Genomic DNA, 17,564 nt, shown 5'->3' on the forward strand with positions numbered 1-17,564 from the left:
TGATTTCTAGTGTTTTTTATATTACTAATTCAACACTGTAAAGCTGACAGAAAATATCAAATAGTCCATTCCTGAATGGAGCATTCTATCTCATAAGCCATAAATGCCTCAAAAAAATTCTATTAAGATACATATTTTTATTGTTTACCTTTTTTAAATTTTTCTTATTGCTTGACACTCTTGCTCTTTTATTTTATATACTGTTTACTGCTGTTTTGCATTGTTTTAAAAATACACATTTTCAAAATCATCAAAAGCCACAAAAGAAATTCTCATCAAGTCTTTCTGAAGGATTAAGCAGGCAATATATTACAAATAATAAACTCACATTTATACTTACAATGAGCCAGATACTATTATTAAAAGTGCTTTTACATGTGAATTCACTGCATCACTCACATTTATCTCAGAAGAAGACTGCTATTATTCCATCTGACAAAAGAGAAAACTGAAGCACAGAGTGTGAGATAACTTGCCAAGAATTACAGAACTGAGTAAATAACAGATCTAAGATTTGAACCCAAGGAGACTGGCTCCAGAGTCCATGCTTACAACTATTAGACTATACTGCCTCCCAAATTAAAATTATGCACTTGGTACCTGAAAGAGACATACTGAAATCAGAATGTCTCTCAAATGCATATATCAACGGCAAGCCTTCTCACACTGGGGTGTTTATTTTATATTCCTTCGGGTCCTTCTGTTTGGATCTCACTTGGTAAGTACCAAGAGGCTACTGTGTTTACCAGACACTTTAAAATCAAGTACAAGTACTAAATGGAGATGAAGATGAGTAATATGGAAATTGTGAAAAATATAGTATGAAGAGGTATGAAAGAACTATATCTGTCACTTGCTATACAAATCACAATGGGAAAGCTCTTTAATCCCTAGATCTGATCACCTTCGAAATAGAAGTATTTCTTTCAAAGGTACTATGAAGGTCAATTAAAATCAAACGTGATGCACTTTATCAATGTACAACAGTATTTTAATGAGAAAAAAAAATGCCACAGCCCACTATAAAAAAGGTTAAGAACTTCAATGCCAAATATTATTTGATCTTGTATTAGCCAAATTAAAAAAGAAAAGAAATCTTGGCAAGAACACAGAAAATCCATTTTAGCTTTGAGCTAATACAGTCATGCAAAATAACACAGAACACATGGCCAAAATCTTGAAAAAAATAATCATAAAGCAGACTATGAAAAACAACTAGGTTTCACTTGTCTCCTTTAGCAATTAGTCAAATTTTCAAGCCAATTAAATTTTCTTTTGGTTTCATTTTAGAATTTGGTTATGGGGTGCCTAGGTGGCTCAGCTGGTTAAGCAACTGCCTTTAGCTCAGGTCATGATCCCAGGGTCCTGGGATCGAGCCCTGTGTCAGACTCCTTGCTCAGCAGGGAGCCTGCTTCTCCCTCTTCCTCTGCCTGCTACTCCAACCTGGTTGTGCTTGCTCTCTGTCAAATAAATAAATAAAATTTAAAAAAAAAGGAATTTGGTTATGGGTGTCTTAAAATCCTGTATGAAAAGACACTACAGCATAATAAGCATAACTACTCAATCAAATATTTATTAAATAACTGTCAAAGCCATTGAATGAGAGAGAATTTCAGGAAACGTAACAATTTTAGAGTACTTATAAAATTGTTAAAGCCTCACTGAGTCTTAAGTACAGTGAAAGAACATCTTAATAGTGCTTAAATGCTATACAATTTATCAAACATTCCACCTGTAAAGGCAAGGTACAACTTACCTGGAAGGAAAGTGGAAGGTAAAAGCAACACTACTTAATTTTACATTAATATGTTTTTAAGTTTTAACACTGGCAAAGTAATACTGCATGAATTTGCAATAAATGAAATAAATCTCCAATTTTATTAAGAACAGGGAAAGCCTACATTCTACTTATCTTTCTCCTATACTTTCAATCAAATCACTTAGTGGTGTCTGAACAAGCAATCATGAAGGTCCTATTCACTACCCAAAAAAGAAACTTTTGCCACCATTCCCACGAGTTAGGGAGAAAGAAAAGAATTAAGACATTTCAAAATTATTCAAGGATTCAAGGAAGAACTGACTTAATGTATGAATTCATGATTTCAATTCCGCAAAAACAAACTGTTACATAATTAAATTAAATCTAATAAAATTAAATAATTTCTTCAATTTTTATTAAATGCCAAAAAATAGTAGGTCATATTACCTCCATGAGGATAATATCTCATAGCACAAAGCATTTTAAGTGTAAAGTAAGAGCACTGAACATTATAAAAAGCAAAATCTACCAGGTAAAGCTATTAACTCTAAACTGGCAGATGTTACCAGATATTTTCAAATGTGTAAGTATTAATTATACTCCCCAGGATCAATCACTTAATCACAATGTATTTTAAAAGTTCTTTGAGGTACAAAAAGCTAACAAGGTCAAATTTATGAGAAATCACCAAATCCTAGGGTCAGTTGTATTACTTGCTTATAGGGGCTTTGAAACAGAACTAGCTATCTAATACCTGTAATATCAGCCCAGGTAACACCAGAAAAGAACAGCTAAGGCTCAACAGGTCTTATACACTCACTGTCTTCATTCACTCATTAGTGTCTTTCAGAAAATACCAGAGATTTTATTATTCTATTTTTTTAATTTTGTTGAAAGAATTCTTAAGTATAGACTTTAATGAGTATAGACAAAGACTTCACAACCTCTATGAACAGTGCCATCTCCCAAATTAATTAAAATGACCCAAAACATTTAGGACTCACAGACTGAAAATAGAAAGCATTTTTTTTAACTGTCATTATTAAGATATTGAATAAAGGCTTAAAGTAATTTAACTACATGAGTCTTAAATATCCGCTAGCTCAGCACTGAGATTTCCAGCATTACCATGCCTAAAAGAAACCTTACTGGGTAAAGACTATTGTCCACAATTGTTCCCATGATATAGAATAATCTCAAAACACCTACTGGGTAATGACTAGGAAGGGGAAACCTTGCGAAACTGGTCATTTTAACAGTACACTGTAATGAACTAATACCAGGCCAAGGGACTCCACTAATCCATTCCTCATGTTCTCTTGGTCAGTCAGGTATTCAAATCTACACTACAGAGGCTGCTCGATTTAACGTTATCCTAAGGCATGAGTTATTTATTAAGCCATATGCCAATTATTTTCTATACTGTGATTCAGATTTTCCCATCTCCCTGGGTGCCTGAGTGGCTCAGTCAGTTAAGCAGCTGCCTTCGACTCAGGTCATGATGCCAGGGTACCAGGATCAAGCCCCACACTGGGCTCCCTGCTCAGCAGAGGACCTGCTTCTCCCTCTTCCTCTGCCTCCTGGCTTGTGCTCTCACTCTCTCTGTCAAATAAATAAAATCTTAAAAAAAAAAATTTCCCATCTCCCAAATTATTACATCTAAGTAGACAGTATCCCATGATAAAATGACTGCTACAATGCTAAGGTCAATTTATACTAGGTAAATAACCTCCTCTAATAACCACACATTAACAGTTCTCTTTAAATGAGTAAAAATTTCTAGGTAAAGTCCACAAAACCATGCTCTTAACACTACATCCTGTACAAAATTTTCATGACGACTTGAATAATATAAAAGAACAGGTCTAATTATCAAAGGTGAATGTGACCAGCATGTAAGTACATAATAATATATACAGCAGATAATAACATAATCAATATTCAAAATTATCATGAGGATAAAGTAATATGCCAAAAACATCTATATAAAGTTGAAAGAGATAAATGCATTCAGGTTTAAGAGATGATTTCCACTAGTTCAAGGTGAAGAACTGGTCTGGCAGCAGTTCATTTGAGAAATTAATCTTCAGGTATATACAAGTTCACAGTCAAAAGAATGACAAGGCAGCTATAAAAAGCAATGGAGTCTGAGGTCACAGGCAGGAAAAAATGCATCCAAAACAAACGTCCTAAGGATAGGCATGTAGAAATCATGCAACAAGCTGAAGGAACAAGAGGTGTTCAGCCTTGAGAAGATGAAAGGGAAACATCCTAGCAGTCTGCAAATATTTGAGGTATTATCATGGGTATGAAAGAGGAGACATGTCCCACATCAGTGTTTCTCAAACTATCTATGGTAAAGGAATTAGTTTTTTTCCTCATCACTGCAGATGCTTTTATAAAATACAGTAACAATATAAGGACTAATGGAAAACTGCTATAAAGATGTCTAAATGCTTAGTCTGTTCCTATACTTAATTCATTACAAATAGGTAAACAGTTCATGAACCCCCATTTTAAGCAGCTTTATTTCATTGGTACCAGAAATCAAAATTCAGATTTACCACAAGTTAAATCAAAGGGAACCATTTTATGGGAAGTTAAATTGCTGCTTGAATTCCCAGTAAGTAGGTGTGCCAACACTGGAATGGCACTTTTAAAGAAATCTGTCGGATAATCTGTAAAATGGACTCCTGCACTGGAAAGGTGATTGGATTCATTGTAGACTCTATCCTCTAAGCTTCCTTGAGGCCAATCAGAAGTAAATACACACATGAAATCCCTAAAGTAGCCAATAAAAAGTAAGCAAAGCATACTATAAAATCAGCCATGAGGTATTAGGTAGAACATATGGGGGGAAAAAAGAACTAAGAAAATTACAAAACACTATGTAAACTGTAACTAAGATACCTTAAAAATGTGAGAATTAGAGGGCCACTATTTTCTTTTTAAACTAGTGACTACATAAATACACCCTGAAGTTGCCTATTCGAAGTTTAAAACAGATCTCACTATTCAAAAGCACAAAACAAAGATCTTTTTTTTTCTTTTTTTTTTTTTTTTTAAAGAAACCCTGAGGAACACCATTGCCATCTTAACCTCTCCCGTCCTGAGTGACCCTCTACCATCATGGTTTAGTCATACGGTCTGTGGACCTATCTTGACGCAGACCTAACCACGCTGCTACAGTCTTCGCTTCTAGTTAAGTCAATCACCTTCTGAATAAACCAGCACGTCCTTCCCAACTGGAGATTTACAGAAATAAAGTGTACCCTCCCATACTACTTCTTGAAAAACAGCAATTTCAGACTCTTAACCATGCACTTTAAATAGGTGCAAAGTACTCAGCTAAACGCTACTGCTACTGCCTCCTTTCTGTACTCCTCAGCCCTCCTCCAAATCCACCCTCCATAAAAACTGATCTACTGCCCACCAACTACATCAGCTTCTAACTTGTTGACACCTCCCAGCTTCTAACCTGTTGATGCCTTCCAGGTACAGAGGCTACACAGTAGTCAAAGGTGGCCACTCAATCAGGTATCTTCACTAATTACCACAGGCACATACATTATTCCACATTATTCCCTGAAACTTTAAATGGATGTTCCCAGGAGAAAGACTCCTATAAATGCACTTTACATAGTAGCATTTAAGAAATTTTTTTTCACATCTAACTTGTACTTTTTCTCATTTCTGCTCTAATGACTCATCTTCCAAGTAGTAATAGTATCAACAGTGACATCAATAAGAAGGATACAAAACAATGAAAGCAAAACTATTATAGAGAGGGCACAACAAAACACACAAAATAACAGCAGGTTAAGTTAAAGCGGCAGAAAAAGAAAATTTATCCCTCAACATCAAGGAGTTTTTTTTAAGTCACAGGAAGAAAACACATCCACAAAGTAAAAACCACCAACCATATACTTGCCAGGTTTCTTTCAAATTTATAAATAAAATCTATCACAGACTCCCATTTAAACATGAGTACTTAGACTGGGACTTTGAAATTCTCCTGGAAATGTTAAGAAATCACCTGCAATGAGCCCTTTCCACAAGTTCTTTCAGTGGCATTGAATGAAGACTTTGGAAATTTTTAAGTATGAGCTCCAAAATAAATTCTCAATTCTGAGAAATATTTGAAAATCACCTGTTTTGTCTCTCAGTATTCTGAAGCTCCCTGTGGTCCCTTTTCAGGTGTTTGGTCAAAGATGTAAAGTATTCTTTTAAAAGATTCTGGAAAGGTTGTTGTTTCTCTGGACTAATTATCTCACTAGGAGGAAAACTCAAATTAAACTTCTCTGCAGCACTCTTCACTTTCCGTGGCACAAGTCCAGCTATATCATCTCCACAATGTCGACAAAAACTAATCACCACAGAAACATGAGTATGGGATTCCCGATCAGCATTAATAATATTTTTTAGTTGTTCATAGATTAAGGAAAGACCTTCCTTGTCAGTGAAAATCCCAACTATTGTCAATTCTGCAATGAAACGCAAATCAGTTCTTAACTTGGTAATGTTAGGCGTTTTCTCTTCTTTCCTCGCTTCAAAATGTTTTTTCCAAACCTGAAGAAGTGATGGAGCGAAGTCGGCATAACGCTGGTGAAAGAGAGAGCACAAGTGCACAGCACAGTTCACATCAGATATTTTTAGCTTTGCTTCCACAATAGAAGCTACAGCTTCTGCAATGTATTTGCTTAAATTTAGGCCATTAAAATCATGGGACAAGGAGTCTCTCTGTTGTTCCGTAATAGTTTTTAGTTTCTTGACAAAAGCAGTATTTTTCTTCAAACTTGAGTCTAGTCGGCTAAAGAAATTTTCCTCTGGTCGGTTGTCTGGAGCATTTTGGTTTTTGCTACGAAGTTCCTTCCTTAACTGATGTCGTTCCCAGGCTTCCTGATGAAGCTGAAGGGATTCCTCTTTCTCTCTACATAAAAAACAAACATGTAAATAAAATACCTCGTATATTTTGAAGAATCACTGACAAATGTCATAAGAGTGAAAGACAATGAAAACATACTCATATAAGGATTAGCATTCTAAAGAAACAAAACACGCAAAAAGCCCTTTGCCTACCTTTTTTAAAGATTTTTTTTTCAACTCACAACCCTGAAATCAAGACCTGAACAAGAGTCGGACACTTAACCGACTGAGCCACCCAGGTACCCTTACTTTAATATTATGTTTTTAAGTAATCTCTGCATCCAGATGGGGTTCAAACTCACAATCCTGAGATCAAAAGTTGCACGCTATACCAGCTGAGCCAGCCAGGCATCCCTTTTCCAACTTCTAAAGACATTTTATTAATGACTTAGGATGGTAAGAACCCAGTATACTGAAAATACCAAATGTTGCAGAGTGGATGATTCTGAATAACTAGAGCAAAATCATTCTGTCAACTGGCAAACTAAATGGATAAAATACTTTTGTCAATTCTAACTCAATAAAGCTACAAAAATTAATGGATTAAACACATGATGCACTAAATGAAAAATATAAAATAATATGCCTGGGAAGGATATTAAGACCTAAAACAGATAAAAGCACTGGGAAGATAGGGAAAAAGAAAAATGTCCACTAAGGATATTTTAAAGAACAATGTTTATTTTAAAATGCATTAAAAATGTTTTGATATGTTAAGTACCACTTTTCCATATTTTTCAGGCTAAACCAAACCTCTAAAAGTACCTTTCTCAGTTTGGGTCTTAAATTTCAAGGGTAATTAAGAAAATCTGAAAAGGAACCAGAAGATAATTATAAGACACAACTCCTTTAATTTTAAAAAAGGCTAACAGTTTATCCTGGAAAAAAAAAAATTAAAAGATGGAACATGTTTAAATCACAAAAGTAGTAAAATAACTTGAGCAGGAGCAGGAAGGTACAGACAATCTGACTTTGAGGCTACTTTAGATACCAAAATATGTAACTTTGAAATATAAATTTCTAAAAAAAAGATTTGTACCTTTCAGAGATAACCATCCCTGAGCTACCCTTCTATGACTTTTCAACTAAAAGCCACAGTAAGTTAACAAGAAGTTGCATCCATCACTGGGAACACAGGACATGTGAGTATCTCTCGGAGTCTCCCAGCTACACACAAAATAAAGGATTAACAGTGAGAGCACACTTTAAGAAAGAATAACTCATCATGTATATATGCCTTAAGTAAGTCCATTTTCTTTTTTTTTTTTTAATATTTTATTTATTTGACAGAGAGAAATCACAACTAGGCAGAGAGGCAGACAGAGAGAGAGGAGGAAGCTGGCTCCCTGTGGAGCAGAGAGCCCGATGCGGGGCTCGATCCCAGGACCCTGGGATCATGACCTGAGCGGAAGGCTTTAACCCACTGAGCCACCCAGCCCAGGCGCCCCAAGTAAGTCCATTTTCATCTGCAATAGAAATACTTTAAGATACATAAATGAAATATTTACCACTGAAATAATAATGCTTTAAAGTACTCCAAGAAAAAAGGGGATAATTGTTGATGCTGGGTAGATAGATGGTTGGGGGGGCTGGGAGGACCGGTTCGTTATTCTACTCTGTTTTTTGCATATCTGGATTTTTCATAATAAGTTGGGAGTCTGGTGGTTTGGGTTTTTTTCGTTTGTTTGTTTGTGGGGTTTTTGGGTTTTTTTGTGTGTGTGGGGTTTTTTTTTTCGCTCTTTCTATACTAGGGTAGAGGGAAGACAAAAAGTCACAATGAAATTAAATATCCTTCTGAATATTTTATAATTAATTTGAATACATTTTTAGCACAAATTTAAAATAGTTTAATTTTAACATGTAATTAAAATAAAATAAGCAGTGAAATACATTATGTTCTTTTTTGTCGTAAGCCTTAAAATCCAGTGTTAACACTCACATTTCCATCAATCTCATTTTGTACCCACCTCATTCTATGTGGGTCCACAGCTCCTTGCAAGTTTTTGGTTTTGTTTTTTTTTTTTTAAGTAAATTATAAGCAAGAAACTCTCAAGAATCATGGCTCTGAATATTCCCAAACTGGCCTCTACTACTGCCTTCCATACATAAGGCTCCAGTACCTCACTAAAAATAGAACGGCTAAAGAACTTTGGTAGGAGAATAGATGGTTGAGCTGTTCTAGAGATCCATGAAAATTCCTATTTGCAATTTCTTTAAATCTCTCACAGACACACACACACACACACGAAGCGGACAGCCCATGCTACTCAACAGCTGTCACTCATGCTACATCCTAGTAGTTTTCCTGAGAACTACCTTGTTTTTCACGGGGTCATTATGCTACCTGTGTAGATTTCCAAGGTTAAAAATAGATTTTTTTTTTTTTAAAGATTTTATTTCAGGGACAGAGAGAGAGAGAGAGCGCACACACGTGCATTAGTACAACAAGCATGAACAGGAGGAGAAGCAGAGGGAGAAGCAGACACCTGGCTGAGCAGGGAGCCAGATGTGGGGCTCGATCCCAGAACCCTGGGACCATGACCTGTGCCAAAGGCAGACACTTAACCAACTAAGCTAGGTGTCCCTAAAAACAGATTTAGATGAAAATAAGAATGGGAAGCATTATGGAATTCTTTTTAGGGACAAGTTTTTAAAGTCACTTAGGTTCAAAAAACCCAGCAACTCCACTATTTACTGTAATCTCCTCAAACTTCATTTTATTAATCTTACAAATGAGGATCATCATGGCTGCCTTTAGGATATGTGCTGATATATTTTGTAGTGCCTGGCACATATTAAGAATTCAGCAAATAAGATCCATTAAGAACTAAAGATTTTCAACATACGACAGAGACCAGAAAAAAAAAGCTTCCAAAAAATTCAGAAACAATCCAGATTACTCCACACCTCAAAAAATATGTTAAAATTCCTATTATTTAATAAAAATAATTAGGGGCACCTGGGTGGCTCAGTGGGTTAAGCCTCTGCCTTCAGCTCAGGTCATGATCTCAGGGTTCTGGGATCGAGCCCCACGTGGGGCTCTCTGCTCGGCAGGGAGCCTGCTTCCCCCTCTCCCTCTGCTGGCCTCTCTGCCTGCTTGTGATCTCTGTCTGTCAAATAAATAAATAAAATCTTAAAAAAAAATACAAATAATTAAATACATCATAAGCATGCCTCTAGTCACTGAAAATAACAGATCGTAACCGAAGATACGCTCATTGAAGTGCACCCCAGAAGTCAGATTCCAAATAATCACTGCTTTCCTACTATTTCAATCTTCCCATTCCTTCATATCAATAATAAAATAACTGCTCTTACTTCAACTGGGCAGCTTCTTCTTCTTGCTGACGTTTTGCCTGCTCTTCTTGCTTCTTTTTCTCTTCCTCTTCATGTTTCTTTTTTTCTTCTTCCTCTTTTTTCTTTAATTCTTCCTCTGCCTTCACCTTTTCTTCTTCTTTTTTCTTTCGGTCCTTGTCTTCTTTTTTTCTCTTATCTTCTTCCAGTTTCTTCTTTTTATCTTCAGGGACCTTAATAACCTCCTTCTTGGCAGTAAGCTTGATCTCATCTTTTGGTTTCTCCCTGCTGCTCACTGGCCGCCTTTCACTGCAGTCTTTTTCCTTGTTGTTTAGTAAAGTTTCTTTTTCTTCCATACTTGCTGGCTTTTTACGCTCAGCTGGCATTATGTTACCCAAAACAATCTGTAAGAGTAAAAGAATGTCAGTATTCTTTGTACTATTGTAGATGCAGTGACTTTTAGTAATGTGACACTGTTTTCTAAACAGAACATATTAATGAAATTGTTGTGGAAGATTAAATACATGCCTGCAAAATGAACACTATTTCTGTGATAAAATAATTTCTTGGTCACACTGCACATTCTATCATTATTAGTTACACCTCATCTAAGTATTTTTTTACTTTTTTTTTTTAAAGATTTTATTTATTTATTTGACTAACAGAGATCACAAGTAGGCAGAGAGGCAGGCAGAGAGAGATGGGGGAAGCAGGCTCTCCACGGAGCAGAGAGCCCAATGTGGGGCTCGATCCCAGGACCCTGAGATCACGGCCTGAGCCGAAGGCAGAGGCTCAACCCACTTAGTCACCCAGGCACCCCATTTTTTTTACTTTTTATTAAGGAAAAACTGAAACACAAACAAAAGTATAGAGCACAATATAACCAATCTCCATATACTCACTGCCCAAATTCAACCATTAGCAACTACAAAACATATCATTCAATTAAATACTTCAGAATGTATCTGAGAATATTTTCAGTAGGTTTTAATCCCAACATTTCACATCTGTTAGGAGATGCTGGTGACATTTTTCACACAGCATGGAACAGAAGTTTTTAAGTTGGAACATAAGCTCTTGCCTCCTATAAATGAACTGACAAAATAGACGACAGAAGACAGATTTCACGTTATCATTCTAACCTTATCAAACTTTCAAATACAGAAACCATCAACTATCTCAAATTATACTAGACTTTTAATCTTTTCATTAGTACTAGTCAAAATTAATCTATAAATAAACATAATGATGTTTACAAAATCTGTATATTCTGTCTACATCTGCCAATACAGTATCCACCAGCTCAGGATTTCTCAGGCTTGGCACTACTACCATTTCACGCAAGCTAATTCTTTGGGAGTTTTGATGGGGGAAGGGAGGATATTGACACTATTTTGTGCACTATATGTTTGCAGCATCCCTGCCTTCTCTACTGAGGAGGTGCCAGCAGTTATCTCCCCACTTCTGACACAAAAAACTACTCCAGACATTGCCAAATGTTGCCTGGGGACAAAATCACCACCAGCTGAAAAATAGTGCACTAGCCACACGTGGCTACTTACATGAAAATTAATTAAGAGTTTGAAATTTTGTTCTTCAGTCACTACCCATATTTCAAGAGCTCAATTTCACATGACTGTCAGCTACCACATCAGACAGTGCAGAAACGCAACATTTTAATTATCACAGAAAGTTCTACTGGATAACACTGGTCGATAGGTCAGGCTCTATACGGTTAACTGGAAATAAACTGGGGAATAAAGAACTATAATTCCCAGCAAAATTCAGTATTTTTCTTTCCTAAAAAATTTCTCTACTTAGAACTAGTGTTCTAATGTAATTTCTTTAATGAACAGTGCTTCATGTTTTAAGTCCTACATCATCTGAAAATTGTATATGAGAAAATCAAAATACTTTCTATTTAATACAGAATTAAACTATTTAAAGTTCCTAATTTTATTAAGAGCTAAAAATATATACAGTATTCTTAATCATTTTCAAATACAGATTTTAAGTTATAGCAATAAAAACTAGGTTAGCAAACAAAACATTTGCAATAATAAATATTTTATTAACACAATACATTTATTTCAGCAGTCCAATAGGATGTTATCACAGAAAGAAAACCCAGGCCAATAGAAGCCCTTTAAGTAATTTTTGGAGGCGCAAGCAACACTTTATTTTCTCTCAACCACCTCTTCCTTTCCCTTTTTCTCCTTTACTCTGACTCTCCTCCAGGTCCACATTCTACGCATTTATTTTTTTCTTTTTTAAGATTTTATTTACTTATTTAAGAGAGAGAGAGTGAGTGGGGAGGAGAGGGAGAAGCAGGCTCCCCGCTGAGCAGGGAGCTCTTGTGGGGCCTGATCCCAGAACTCTAGGATCATGACCTGAGCTGAAGGCAAACACTTAACTGACCGAGCCACCCAGATGCCCCTACATTGTACCTTCTGTGCATTTATTTTAACAATGACACCCAAAGGCTTCAGTTAACCTCAGCGGTGGAACTCAAGAAAAAAAAGCTCTTAATCCTGTTGAAGCAATCATTAAAACACCAAACAGCATAATTACTTACTTGCGTGGCAAGGCAGTTTGTATCATCTGGGAAGAGTAGCAGCTTCAAATAACCACCTTAAATGTGAAAAAACCATGCCCTAAACCAGGCAAACTTTAAAGAAAATACTCATAGCTACCACTCACTGACCCCACAGTAAACATCTTACATACATTATCTCATTTAATACTAAAATCTTTATGAGGTGGGTATTATTTTCCCTATTTTATAAATGAGTTAACTGAGACTTGACCAAGTAACTTGACTAAGGCCTCCACAGCTGGTGACAGAGCTGGAATTGGAACCCATACTCTCAGCTAAAGTTATTAAGAACCTTGAGAGTACCAAACTGTGAGGTGGAAGACTTGATCATAGATATTGACGAATCATAGAATTATGCATCTGAATTGAAAGAGTCCCTAATAATGGCTAAGCAGTTTTTACAACACTTTTTTAACTTTTGTTAGACCCTAGCTAAAACATACAGGAGAAGATAATTCCTAATGTTAACAATACAATCTTACTTAGGGATATTTGTCATTATGTGCAAAAAAATAATACTCTTTATATACAGAGTTGGTATTTTCTGAAGTGAAGTTTATCAACAAGCGATACTTCAATGATACAAGAACTACAGAAAATAAAAAGAATGGCCTAAAAATTACAAGTAATGTTTCATTTATGACGATAATTTAGATATTAAGTTCTGTAAAAACAATAAATTCACTTGGAATCTAACAAATTCATAAAGGATCATATATTAGCTTTACTGAGTCTCCTAAACTTTTGTGACTCTCTACAGTATTTATTCATTCAATAAATATGTTTAGGGGCACCCGGGTGGCTCAGTGGGTTAAGCCTCTGCCTTCAGCTCAGGTCATGATCTCAGGAGCCTGCTTCCCCACCCCCCACCCCCCGCCTGCCTCTCTGCCTACTTGTGATTTCTCTGTCAAATAAATAAAAAATCTTTCAAAAAAAAAAATAAATGTTTAAGTGCCTACTGTATCAAACTGTAGTAGATACTCACGAATTGATCCTGCTCTAGAACATAAAAAAACAGAATCTCAGTAAGACCCTTAAATCTTTGTACCGATAACTTCTTTGAATCACTTCATCCTTGTATTAAAAGCATATCCGTACCCAAAGTACACTTTGAACTAAATTTCAGTGAACAAAAAATGTGACAGAAATGTAAAGACCCATGTAAACACCAGCAATGCAACATGTGAAAACAGTATAGGCTCTGAAGTCAGACTTAAAGTTTGCATCCGAACTCTGCAACCTGCTAGCTATGGGAACTGGGAAACTTTACTTCTGAGTCTATTCATTGATAAAATGGAGGTACTTCTACCTCTCCTACAGAATTCTTAATCTACTAACATGGAAGGTAGTATAAAAAAGGCATTCAATAAATGTTTATTCTTTCACACAGAGCACTGAAAAGTTCATTAGAAGATGAGATTATTTTTTTAGAATTAGGACCACTAGACTTTACTCCAATTCTCAATTTTTACATTGACATGGCAGCAGAGGCGTGACCTGCCCAATTACACTAGTTTAATGGCTGGGTCAAGACTCACTGTCCAGTGTTTTTCTCCACTATATACCCTGACTCAAGATTTTAAAAGCCAAACAAAATATACCAACAACCTAATTTAGATCCGAATGCATTTGTACTGTCAATTAAACTGTATTTAGTGAAATGCTAGTATTTCTTTAAATTATTTTGATAATCCATGCTTTAATAAACACCCAATGTTTTAACTGAACTATTTCAAAATGTTTTTCAAGTAAAAACTTAAATTATAAATAGATTTCATCTCAAAATAATCAAGATTAATATTAGTATCTTTTTTAGTTCTTACAAATTACTCAATTCAATTACAGCCAGTCCTTAAAAGGAAGCCATGTTTTAAAAGCACCTTCCTAGCTCCCCAAGTAGTGCCCTGGCCTTTGGGATGTATCTTTTATTTGGTTTTCTAAACATACTCTGAATGTCCAAAAGAAAGCAGAACTACTTTATTAGCAAAACAGGTACCCACGGAGTGTACCAGGGGACAGAGGGCAGAGTAAGGGTGTTTCCCTTTTAGAGACAGTCCTCTAGCAAAGTACCATATGGACTATGTATGAAATCACAATCAGACTGCTCTGAAAATAGTCCAGAGAAAGACAATGCTGTTTCACCTTTTAATTCTGTGTTATTCAAAATGTCCTAAGCCCTAACTGCACGAGGGCTTTATCTCCCAGTGTCTGGCTTTATAAAAAGTACTTATTATCAAGGACTCGTTCAAAGTTTTCATAAATTTCACCAGAGTTCAAAACTGGTTTTCTTGATGAGTTGTACAATTTTTATAAACACCTAAAAACTACGATAAACGATAAGGGTGAGTGATCATTTTACTTTGGTCTGATGCATTACAACATGCAAGTCCTAAAAGAGCAGGAGAGCTGATGGCCCGGCTCAGTGTGTACCCCAAACTCGTAAGCTGGCTCTGTCTGGTCAACCTGACAACCAAATACCCTGCGATGATCTCCTCAGTTCAAAAGTACCAACGAGAGTAAATACTAGGAGCTCTGGGATGAAGGCGAAGGCAAAGCAAAGAACCCTCAGCCTATGGGACTAAAAAGAAGTAAACCAAATAACCCATGCCCACCCTTCCCCAACACCGAAACCCTTTCCCCTCCACACGTATCTCCCACAAACCCCTGCTCCTGCTGCACATTCCCATACCCCACACGCTTCCCCGCCACAACTCCCCTTCTTACGGGTACCTACGGTCACCTTCGTTGACCATCCTCGCCCCAACCCTAACTTCTCACCCCACACTCCCTCACCACCCGAGACCGAGATTCTCCGGCTGGTCTCCCTACTCCACATCCTCCCACTCAACGCACCCTCCCCACTTCCTCGCCCTCGCTTCCCTCCCGGCTCCAGAAGAGCTTTCCCCAACCTCCCTTCGCTCAACTCCACACCCCCAAACACCTTCACCCCGCCACAGCAGGCTGCCCGCCTTCAGCTCCGAGGCCCAGCCCGGGCATGTGGGGCAGACACCCCCTCGACCGCCCCTCATGTCTGCCCCGGGCCGTGGGCGCCCCCGTTGATGGGAGTCTCCGGGAGAGGGGTCTGAGGAGGACGACGCCGGAGCTGCGGTCCGTCTACTGCTCGCCGCCCCCGGAGCGCTGGGGTGCGGAGTCGCCTCTTGGGTCCCTCAGGGAGTAAGAGTCCAGGCCAGTGCCCCCCAGCCCCGCTTCCTCCCGATCGTTGGAGCGGAGAGGAAGGAGGTTCCCCGGGACTCACCTCGAGCCTGTTGTCAACATTAGCCCCGGGTTTCCCAGCACCAACTCCAGCGCTTGGGCTCTCCCCTCCCCTCCCCCCACCTATCTCGCAGCCGAGGGCCCGCCTTCCCTCAGCTCCCCCTCCTCCCTCCGCCCGCCGGCCCTCCCGCCCGCCACTCACCAGCGCGGCCGGGCTGCGAGTGGGGGCGGGGCGGAGGGAGGAGGAAAGAAGGAAGATGTTCAGGCGCTTGCCTGATCGAAAACTGTCCGGGTCTCTCTGCCCCCGGCATATCGATGCCCTTAGTTTAACCCCGAAGTGGCGGATCGCGAGCAAAGGCTCAGACAGGTGCGATACAGATAGAGACTTGTTCAAATTGTCCACCGGAGAAGAGGAGCCAGTTTTTCAGACAGGCAATGAACAGGGCAGCCACAACCAGCATATCAAGTCAGGTCCCCAGCGGAGGGGAGGAGTGTTCCAAGGACCGGAGGCAGGAAGTGGATTGGTCGCCAGGAAAGGGAAAGCGCCTGAATTGTAGATGCGCAGGCGCAGGCACTTGGCGGGGGGGCTAGAATGGGATGGGGCGGAGCTAACAGGAGGTAAGGAAGGGCGGTGGAACAGTAAGAGAATTACGGAGCGCCATTAAGGACAAATTTGGCCACGTGATTATCAGGGGAGTTTCCTGGAGCGAACGTAAGGAAGAGGTCTAAGAAGGGAAAGTTTGATTGGACTAATTTGAGGGGTGAGGTTGAAGATTTAGGAAGTTGGAAACCGGAGAAGCTAAAGAGTGTGGCTGGTGGGAAAAGTAAAAGTTGGTTAGGAATAGGTCTAGATTTAAGAGTGCCCTAGAGAGACTACGACAGTCCCGTGGGGGAATTTCCAGAAGCACTTTTTGGGGTGTTCGACATAAAAACAACCCAGAGTGAAGAACAGAGGTTTTTCTCAACCTGTTTTAGAAAGTACCCTGTCCTAGCAAGCAAATTTTTAAAAATTCAAATGGAATGATCTGAGTTACTGAATGTAATCACTCGTCTAAAAAATTGGCTGGTCTTGTCATTTCTTCCAAGTGCGAAACCAAGTCAACTTTTTAAAATGGGTGTTCGTTTATCCACACAACTTAACTGCTCTTAAATTGTGTATCTCCTCTGTGTATCTGGCCTCCGATTTTTATCAAAACAGTGCTTGAATCTGCTAACATGATCTCACAGGGTGTTCATACTGGTTGGTTTTGACTGGTCGGGAGCCAAAGAACAAGGGTGCAAAACTGGTCTTGATTCTTGCTTGACATGTGGCGCCTCACCTGATACACAAGCCGGCAAAATAAGCTGCTACCAACCTCAAATACATGAGCCGGGTCTAGATTCATTTGCATTCAGCTTTTGCCCATTTGCCTCTATTCACTGGTTCGCTTTACAGTTATTAGTAGCAGGCAAATCGCCTTCGCAAATTGAATGTTGATGTTTACTGTACTTAGATTTTTTTTTTCCAAAGCATTGCTAATAGGGCAATCATTTAAAGGGTAGTGAAAGAGAAAGATATGCTGCTATTCTATGCCACTGATTACCGAGTAGGAAGGAGGCACCTGGGTGGCCCAGTCCGTTAAGCATTTCTTTCTTGATATCAACTCGGGTCTGGATTTCACTATTGTGAATTCAAGTCCTGCATTAAAGCTCCATGCTAGGCGTGGAGCCTACTTCAAAACAGTTAGAAGAGAACTGTCCCAAACCACCATACTGGAAATGACCATTGCTGTTCTT

General features: G+C 38.4%; 1 protein-coding gene across 2 annotated transcripts in view; it reads right to left on the reverse strand.

Annotated features, from left to right (window-relative positions):
• Positions 1-15,924, reverse strand: part of UPF2 (UPF2 regulator of nonsense mediated mRNA decay) — a 110,854-nt gene extending 94,930 nt beyond the window's left edge. For both annotated transcript variants that reach the window (XM_046012479.1, XM_046012480.1), the window contains exons 1-3: positions 15,832-15,924; positions 10,004-10,383; positions 5,910-6,689 (exon numbers count right to left, since the gene is read on the reverse strand). In XM_046012479.1, coding sequence (XP_045868435.1) covers positions 5,910-6,689; positions 10,004-10,365 — 1,142 coding nt within the window. In that variant the 5' untranslated portion in view covers positions 10,366-10,383; positions 15,832-15,924. The remainder of the gene's footprint in view (positions 1-5,909; positions 6,690-10,003; positions 10,384-15,831) is intronic.
• Positions 15,925-17,564: the final 1,640 nt, after the last annotated feature.

This window comes from Meles meles, chromosome 7, assembly GCF_922984935.1.
Source record: "Meles meles chromosome 7, mMelMel3.1 paternal haplotype, whole genome shotgun sequence".
Taxonomy (NCBI): Eukaryota; Metazoa; Chordata; class Mammalia; order Carnivora; family Mustelidae; genus Meles; species Meles meles.